Source organism: Gavialis gangeticus, unplaced genomic scaffold (assembly GCF_001723915.1).
Source record: "Gavialis gangeticus isolate Ggan-Ray unplaced genomic scaffold, GavGan_comp1, whole genome shotgun sequence".
Lineage (NCBI taxonomy): Eukaryota > Metazoa > Chordata > Crocodylia > Gavialidae > Gavialis > Gavialis gangeticus.
In genome coordinates this window covers 25236961-25246637 of record NW_017729030.1, presented here as the reverse complement: position 1 = coordinate 25246637, position 9677 = coordinate 25236961, and the positions used below count along the sequence as shown (strand labels likewise).

General features: G+C 40.9%; 1 protein-coding gene across 4 annotated transcripts in view; it reads left to right on the top strand.

Moving 5' to 3' along the window:
- Window positions 1-9677, top strand: part of INTU (inturned planar cell polarity protein) — a 125610-nt gene that overhangs the window by 42122 nt on the left and 73811 nt on the right. For all 4 annotated transcript variants that reach the window (XR_002098435.1, XM_019522047.1, XM_019522049.1 and 1 more), the window contains exon 3: window positions 8240-8325. Coding sequence is in view for 3 of the 4 variants with exons in the window: in XM_019522047.1 (XP_019377592.1) it covers window positions 8240-8325 (86 nt within the window). In the remaining variant the exon portion in view is untranslated. The remainder of the gene's footprint in view (window positions 1-8239; window positions 8326-9677) is intronic.

Sequence of the window (9677 nt, the reverse complement as noted above, 5' to 3'; positions counted from 1 at the left end):
CTTTCCCCCAGATACTGGTGGTCACCCCGATAAACTTATAGGTGGCCATCAGATCACCCCTGAGCCTGTGCTTTTCCAGCCTAAAGGGCCCCATAGCTCTCAGCCTGTTGCCATAAGGTCTGTTTTCCTGAGCTCTGATCATGCGCGTGACTCTCCTGTGGACTCTCTCAAGCTTCTCCACATCCTTCTTGAATTGTGGAGCCCAAAACTGGATGCAGTACTCCAGCTGTGGCCTCATCAAGGCTGAGTACAACAGGAGAATGACGTCCTGGGATTTGCTTGAGAAGCATCTATGGATGCAAGCCAGCGTTTTGCTCGCTTTACTAGCCGTAGCATCGCATTGCAGGCTCATGTTCATCTTGTGGTCAATGGTGAACACCCAAGTCTCTTTCTTCCATAGTGCTAGCCAGCGTAGCACTGCTGAGCCTAAAAGGATGCTGCAGGTTTTTCCTCCCAAGGTGGAGAACCTTGCATTTTTCAGTGTTAAACACCATCAGGTTCTTGTCTGCCCATTTGCTGAGCCTGTCCAGGTCTGCCTGGATTGCCCTCCTGTCTTCAGGTGTGGATGCTTTGCCCCGAAGTTTGGTGTCAAGTAAGACTTTATTTGGAGCTTTATTATTCAATCACCTCTATATACACTACTCAGAAAAACAAATCAGGGCGCACAATATATTTTTAAATAAAATTCAAATGTCTATAATTTAATTTTAGTGTATGATTTGTTTTTATCTATGATTTGTTCAAATGGTATCTTCTGAAAGATTTTGTGTGTGCAGGCCTCAACAGCTCACTAAAATTCATTAAATGGCCCACTAGCTGAAATCCATTGCCCACTCCTGCCTTACATACTGGGAGTGACAACCAGCAAGCACTCTCCTTCCTGTTTGCTGTTCTTGGGAACCTCTGGTGGCTGAGGCATACAGGGAATTCTGTTTTGCAGCACTGATCTCCCCTGCCAAGGAGAGATGATCAAAGAAGTGGTGTAGTGCTTATGTATTAATTAAGTTTCAAGCTGCACTGCTAAATGAAAGAGGCAGAGGGCCATTACTATTGGTTCATGCCATCCTTCCTAATGAAGATGCTAAGAAGGGACGATTGGATTAAACAACACTTTAAAAAGAGAAGAACTGTCCGGCAGGAACTTAATCTATTTCAGATGTGTTCTGAAGAAAAATACATAACTGAAGAAAGCTGCTAGCTGTGTACACTAGTTTTTCATCTCTATAAAGAAGATCTAACTACCTTTTAGCAGGCAATTCTCTTTCTCAAAGAGAGCTATTAATAGTTTTCATTAACAGAAGACCCATATGCTGTACTCACTTGATGGGCAACAGTTTATTTTTTGCAGGTGGTTTGCATGAACTTTTTTAAAGTAGTCTTTGTACTTCAGAAAAGAGTTTGTTTTGGATCCAAGTAAACTTGCTCTTGCTTTTCAGTTAACTCTTTAAGAGCAGCACTTCAGATTTTTTGTTTATTTCCACAAGAAGAAAAGAATGACAGTGGAGTCAATCACTTTGAAAATTAAATGAGAAACTTATTTCTCCCATTTAGCTTTCTTTCAGTTTTTGCAGAAGGGAGCATTCAACCAAGCAAACTATAATCTACTCAAACTAGTTTCCTATAGTATGGAAAGAAAATGAGACTGAAGCTGCACCTATTGGGGGGAAAAAAATCAAAGAACTGAAAGTAAGGTACATATGTTAAGAGAGATTAGAAAGCTGTTGTCAGTGGACTCCAGTCAGTCACTGGTGTCAGACTCCTGTTGTGTGGTGTGACCAGGGGTGAAGTAGTACCAGTTATGTCAGGCACCCTCTATTTGGATAGTTTTATTCATTCTCCATCAGCATACCATTGATGATACTATGCCACTATTACTAATTTTAATGACCTCATTAGTTGCAATAAAAAGACCCCAGGCTCTAGTTCTTAAGAGCAAAGACTTTTGGGTTTTATTGTTCACAGACAACCAAACAATAGCACCATACCCAATGCCAGCAAGGCTTATTTATGAGACAAGGCATCGGCATAAAATACGGCCCCTATCAAACTGTAAAGTATTCAGGATTCCCAGACCCCTTTTATACGTTAATCAAAACAGCTTATGTTTACAACATACACTTTCTAGTTCCAACAATCACTAAACATGTTTAGATGATGTCATTCACATCCTATTTTCACCAGACATTGTGACGCTTCCACCAGACTGGGGGACCTGTAATACTAGGGCACTCAGACCTTTGTTTTTGTGTTCTGTTACTATCTTATATATTGTTTTCCTCTTCATTGACTTTCTGAGGTGCCTAGAAGCTGGCCACTTCTATCTTTCCCAGCATTTCTGCTTAGGTCGTGTATGGTCTACTTTCTAGTCATAAAGATCTATGGCTCAAGCTGTTACTGGGTGCATCTCCATGAGATGTTTATTGAGGAGTTAACTAATTAGCTCCACAGTAAATGTCTCAGTGTCTCTACGTTCAGGGCTGTTAGGCTGGAGTAAACTAATAAACTCCACAGCAGGGTAGTACTTATAAATAAAAGTACCATCCTGCTGCAGAATTTTTTACTCCCCAGCTCCACATATGTAGGTGCTCATGTGGTTGGCTAGGGCATGAGGGCGCTTCAGTGCGAGAGCTGCCTGCCAGCTAGCACTGCACTGGAGCACCCTTGTGCCCCTGCTAGCCCCTCTACAGCATGTTGAGCTGGGGGGGCAGCCATGGGGAGGCAGGCTGACTTCCAGGCTCCAACCTCGCTCAGTGTGCTGTGGTCCCAAGTGCACATCCAAACAGCCTGCCCGGGAGCAATAAACTCTAGTTTGACAAGCCCCAGAGTTTATAGCTTTGCATTAATTGCAAGCGTAGATGTGCCCACTGAGGCTTACTCTGATTAATGATAATGGGCATCTGTATAATTTTTAGAGGTGCACCAGTACATCGGTCCCATATCATATTGGCACTGATAAAAGGAAAATTGACATTGGCAATTGGTGTTTTTGGCTGATGTGGCCAGTAATGTCACCTATAAATACCATGTGCAGGTGCGCAGCTGCAGCACAATACACAGATTGCCAGGAGCACATCCCAGCAGTGTGGAGAGCAGTGTCTGGCTAGTAAGTCTGTCTGTAGGAGAAGGGGCAAGGGGGAAGGAAGGGGCGTGGGTGCTGCACAGCTGGGATGGGGCATGGGACAGAGCTGCAAGCAACTCGTTCAGAGGGTATAGGGAGGGGGGGCAGCTCCTGCTGCTGCATGAGGTCATGGTGGGATGTGTGCCCCCTGGATCTGTGCATGAAGCTGGTGTGGGCTGCTGTGGCGTGCTGGGGATGGTGGTGGTGCCGCCGGGTTCTTTCCAGCGGGGTAGACTGGGCCAAGGCTGTGTTTGGGGCAGGAGGCAGTGGTGCTGGGAGGGGGATTATAAGGGGTGGGCTACAGGCACCCCAAAATTCTCCATTCCTGTCCCCCCCCCCCGGTAGCAGCACCATTGCTGCCTGCTCTGAGAGCAGCCTGGCCCAACCCTCCAGTGGGAAGAGTCTAGCGCTGCCCCTGGTCCAGCCGGCAGTGGCAGCCTGCCCTTGCCCTGTGCACAGATCTGGGGGGCAAACACCTCCCATGCCCTCTTAGGGTGTGCACAGCAACAGGAGCTGCACTCCCCCGCACTCCTCAGATGAGCCACGGCTCCATACCATGTCCTGCCCCAGCTGTGCAGTGCCTGCCTCTGCCACAGCTCCAGGCCCACTCCCTCCCTTACCGAGGGGCTTCTAACTGGCCCCTACCACACCCTTTCCCCCACAACAGACTTATCAGCTGGATGCTGCTCTCCATGCTGCCGGGCTGTGCTCCTGCATATCGACAATTGATCAGTATCAGCTGATATGGCTCGTTAAAAATTACTCATTGGTATAGGCCCAAAAAATATCTATCGTGCACCCCTAATAATTTCTATATATACTGATTAATGGCTGCACAAATCCATGCCCTGTCAAGGCTTACAGAAGCCTTTGGGACAGTTTAAATAGGAGATGGAAAACCCACTATCATTTATAAACCTTAAATAGAAAGGAAAAAAATAGTCTTAACTGAAGCATCTCTCTTTGAAGGAGCATGGTGGCAGAGTAGCAACAGTGTTTTGCTTTTAATCCAGAGGGGTGAGGTCAAACTTGCACTAAAGACTATCCCTAGGCAACCCAGCTACAAATAGGTACTCAGTCATTTGGGCTAAGGAGTAAAGACAGTATGATGCTAGCCATATCAGTCGTTGTATGCTATTTGTTACTGCAATTTGGGTACCTGAGCCATGCTACCTTGATGGGCCATCTGGTCTTGGAATGGACATTTTGGTAATTCCCTAAAAGAGAACTTCTAGTTCAACTAGTAGCCATAGGGTTGAATGCTAGAATTAATTGCTGGTTTAATTATTATTTTGATAGAAATGTTAGACTAGATTGTCACAATGGTTTAAGTATTTGGGTGATGCCAGGGTAGATAAAAAAAAATATTTTAAAAAATTAAAAACTGCACTTTTAAATGAGACGTTTTAAAATTTAAATGGGACTTTAAAATTATAATTTAAGATTTCCTTTTAAAAAATACATTTTTAAAATGACATTTGGATTTAATACAACACAGGCTACGGTATAGATTTAGTATACTCTATTAAAATAATTTAAATAAAGCAATATGTTGAGTCATTTAGCTTCTATTGAAACTTCTGGAACTGAACACTGATTTTTTTTCTAACAATGAGGGGGAAAATATCTGAATTCTGAGGTAAAGCTTCAGAAATATGGCATGATATTTCATGTATTAGTATTTCATGTATTAGGGGCTTGATCCTGCAAGGGTTTTAAGGTCTATACTACTGGATGCAAAGAATCGGCAACAATATCACAGTTGTTAGAAGCTGGCCTCCGACTCTAACAGAAACTATCATGTGTACTCTTTGATCAGGATTATCTGCTGAGCCAACCTGTATGGTATCAAACTTGTGTTTTATTTCATCCAAGCTCTGATTATTTTCAAATTATGAATACTTATGTTTCTGTACCCGCAATGGAGTCTTATTCTTCATTTCATGGTAGAACAACCATCTGCTGAGTAACTACCAACCCGTTGTTTCTGAAGCGTTCTTGGTACTTCAGCCAAATGGACGTTTTGGTCCCTTCTCATATGTACAGAGAAGCAGATCTTGGGGGATCCAATTTAATTCTCCCTCAAGGTGTATGATGGAATTCAGTGGTTGACTGTTCTGAACTATTTGTTAAGAACTGGGCTATCCTGGTGAACATCTGTGAAGAAAATCATGACATGGAAGTATCACGGCTAGAGTAGTAACATTGGATTAAAGGGAAATATAGAAGCTATTATGAATATACTAACGCTATATCTGTCACCTTGGATAAACTACAGAAAGATTGCTGCTGTATTGCAGGTGCTGTTGCATTTTTGGAAGAGCTTAAACTCTAAGCATGTCCAACAGCAAAGTTAAATTGCAGGTAGTTAAGAAGCAGATGGATCAAGTACTTACTCCACCTCATTTTCTAGTCAATAGTCTTACTACAAAATACCAGGGTAGATGCCTAATTGCCAAAAAGGAAAATGCTGCCATGACATGGGCACCTACTAATCACCCATCAGTTATGCTAAACATAATAAATTTCAGAGCTAGAGGTGAACCATTCAAGCAGAACATGTTTGCTGAGGGTATTTTGAAGAAAATTACACCACTGAATGGTGGATGTTACAAGCAAAGCACCTGGAACCAGAGTTTGCTGAAATGGTGAATCAGCTTTTACCAGCAGTAGCCTCTTCTGCAGGTGCAGAAAGAAAGAATATTTTCTTCATTTGGGCTGGTTCATGCAAAGCTGCGAAATCAATAGGGATTTGAAAAAAAAACAGGAAAGTTTGTTTTTTCTCTTGCAGTTAATGAATAAAAATGGGGAGGAAGAGGAGATTTGTGAATTCTAAAACCTTGAGAGAAATGGGGTAAAACATTTCAGAACAGCCTAGGTAAAAAAAAATGACTGCCTCATTTTAAAGAGAATTAGGCAAGTAGGAAGTTGAGCTTAAATGACTTCCACCTAGGCATTTTAAATAATTTGCTCCAGGGTGATCTGAAATACTTGGTTCAATTGACTAACCATGGTTCATACTTCTAATACTGCAACAGTTAATACCAATAGAGTAAAATCTATGCTATTCGGCATTTAAATAGCTGGAATACTTTACTAACTGGAATTTCTAGCCGGTTAGCTGGAAGGGGGAGGGGGTGGGGGAAGCTCACATACGGCAGCCGCCGCTGCCACACACCACCCGGCGTGCCATTGGTCCACGTGTCACCACCGCCACAAGCCCCCCTCCACTTGCTCCTCTGGACAGATGTGGGGGGGAGAAAGCTTGCACGCGGCGACTGTGCTGCTGCCACTCTGTATCCACTGCCCTGTGCTGAGTGCCACTCTGCCACCACTCCATGCTGCACCCTGCAGCTGCTGCTGCTCTGCGTGCGGCTGCTGCTACTCCCTCCCCTCCCCCACATAGAGCTCCACGTTATCAGAAAACCCTGCCGGGTTATTTCAGAAAACTGGAGTTTTTCCATAACCAGCAATCTCCTTACCTCAGGGATGCGAATAACTGTGATTTTACTGTATTTAATAAATTAGTGGGCATGTCTACACAAGACATTTACTGTACAATTGACTAATTAAGTATGTAATAAACATGTCAGCATCTACATGTGTGCCTCTGTTAGGAGGCACAAAATTAATAAACTCTGCAGCAGGGTAGGACTTGTATTTACAAGTCCTACCCTGTAGAGTTTTTTTGTGTGCAGCAACTCATGAGTAGACACTGATTGGCTGGCTGGGGCACACGAGTGCTTCAGTGCTGGGGTTGCCTGCTGCCTAGTCCCATGCTGAAACACCTTCGTGCCCCAGCCAGTGCCTCCGCAACTCCCTGGACCACCTGCCAGCTGGGGTTGATGCAGTGCAGCTCAATGTGCTGCAGTCAAGGTGCACATGTAAATTGTGCCCCAGGGAGCTTTCCGGGAACTATAAACTGTGGATCAGTAAGCTCTGCAGTTTATTGCTGCCTTCTAATGTCAGGTGTAGCTGTGCCCAACCAGTTGTAAATGATCACCATGTTTTGATTTTTAAAAAAGTTTCTGTATTTAAACATTAAAGTTTTGTTTAATAAATTTGAAGTGTAGGTTTTGTGTTTCTTAAATTCAGGTTGCCATCTTCATGCAGCTTGATATAAATACCAGAAAAAAGTTAATTTAGTGAATGATATGTATTTCACCATTTTATAACATACTAAAATGTAGGATTTCTAACAATCCATATATGTTAAGTTATATTACATACATGCACACACACAGTTTGTGTACCTAGGAAACATATATACCAAATCTACTGTAAAAACTGTATTTCTTTGTAAAGCAACATGTTTAATAGTTATATCAACTAATGAAAGGAAAACTTTCTTTAAAAAAGAAAGTGGCTCACAGTCAAGATGTTTAACACATACCTTTCTCCTCCCCTGTCGTTTTCAGCTGATGAGCCCCCAAGTAAATATTTATCAGTGCACTTTGTACTATTAAATTTCATTCCATTTCTGCTTCTCCATTTTTCTTTTATACTACTGATGCTTCCAACCTTTGTGTCAGAAAATTTCATTAGTGCATCCATAATTTTTGTGGTAAGATCATAAATGAAAATATTAAATAAGATTGGTTCCAAGACTGATCCTTTCAGAACTGTTAGCATCTTCCTCCAATCCAGTTATTTTCTTTTAAGAACAATGATTTTTTTTTCCCTATTGCCAGTCCCTTACTGAACCTGCAATTCTTGTATTTTTCCCCATCTTTGCCACTTTTAATTAATTTCCTATATAAGATACCCGACCAGAAGTTATAGTGAATCCTGAATAGATTATGTGTCACATTTTCTTTCCCTAAATGCCTGTTACCAAAGAAGTATGTCAGGTTGGCCTGGTACAATACATTTTTAGCAATTCCACAGTGATTATCCTGACTTGCATTTATCTCTATGCTTTGAATTACTTTATTTCAAATTTTGTTTCAAAAACTTTGATACTATTGGTGTTAGAATGAGGTATCTATAGTTGTTTCAGGTTAGATCTAAGATCTTAGAGCTTTGGGTGCCATTTTCATTTTAAAAGAACATGTTGAATTGTGTATTATGTCTGCACATACCTTCTTAAATCTGTTACTTCTATGGCTTTTTTGCCTCCAGGAGATGCCCTTATTGCTGTAAATGACGTTGATGTGAATTCTGAAAATATAGAAAGAGTTTTATCTTGCATTCCAGATCCTATGCAGGTATAGTACTTATATTTTTAAAGTATACTGTGTTTTTTATTATGAACTTTCCTTCTCCCATACCAGCTGTATTGGTTTTATCCTCTCTGCTGGAGACAGGGACTTTTTTTGCATGTGGTAACTCTTAACCAGATGTAAATATTAGCTGTGTGGAAAGATCCAAGTTTATGATCATTTTGAGGATTCTAGCTCTGAATAGTAATCTCTCTTTAAAAAAACAAAAAGTCTCCCTCTCCCCCAATCCTCCAAAAACACAATCATGTTGTGATATCTTGATCATAGTGGATAACTGGAATAGAGAGGCTATGGTTAATGGTCTTTGAAAAGCAAGGGTAAGAGAAAATATTGGAAGCTTACTAAGAACAGAGGAGTGAACTAGAAAATGTTTTGTGGGTGAGAGATTGTGGCAAACTAGTGAGTAGAATGGAAATATTTATGATAAGGAACGAATGTCAAAGAACTTCTAAATTACAACGTGAATCTTAGGATAGTCTTCTTATAATAAAGATTATTATATGTATAGACACATGTATAGAAAAATTAAAGATTTTTTTGTCAATATAAATTATGACTATAAAGTTACAAGGATAAAAATAAAAGAAACTCCCCCAAGCACTATTAAAGATGATAACAGCTTTTAGATGAAGAAACCAATAGAGATCTTGGACTCCAAAGAGGTTCCAATCCATTCTTCTATCAGTATCTTTACTCTGCTAGCAGACTGAGCACCGTGGACTCCAAATGATGTAAGTATATTTTACAACTGGGAAAAGAACAAATAGACTCTCTGACCTCTGATGTACAGCCTCTGCGCTCTCAGCAGTGTAGAAATAGTTCATTTTGTGTTCTTACAAACCTGTATAAGCTTCCTGCTAGTAAACTGATATATATATGCTGCTTCCACTAAAAAAACATTCATCGCTGATGATTCAAAATCATCTTCAATCATTCTTTTTTGCATAAAATAAAAATTATCTGTTAAATGTTGTACACACTTGAGTCTCTGACAATTCCAACTTTTCCAACTTTTCTGATATGTTTATATTCTGCCAATTTTTTAATGTTTTTTATTATATAGTTGCTATATTTAGCTTATATACTGTAGTGTTCCATACATGGTCTAATATAGATTTTTGCCTTTTGGATGGTTTGCTTTTCTAGTGGAAAATACACAAACATTTGATTCCATGTGCTATGTATTATGGTGCATCTCTTTTACAATCAATGGATAAATAAGTACCCTTATGCAGGGTTGGGGCCTGGGGCAAGGCTGACCTGCATAGGTCAAGAATAAAAAGCTTAAAGCTTTCATATGTGCTTCCTTGATCCTATGACTATTCTTTACTATGGAC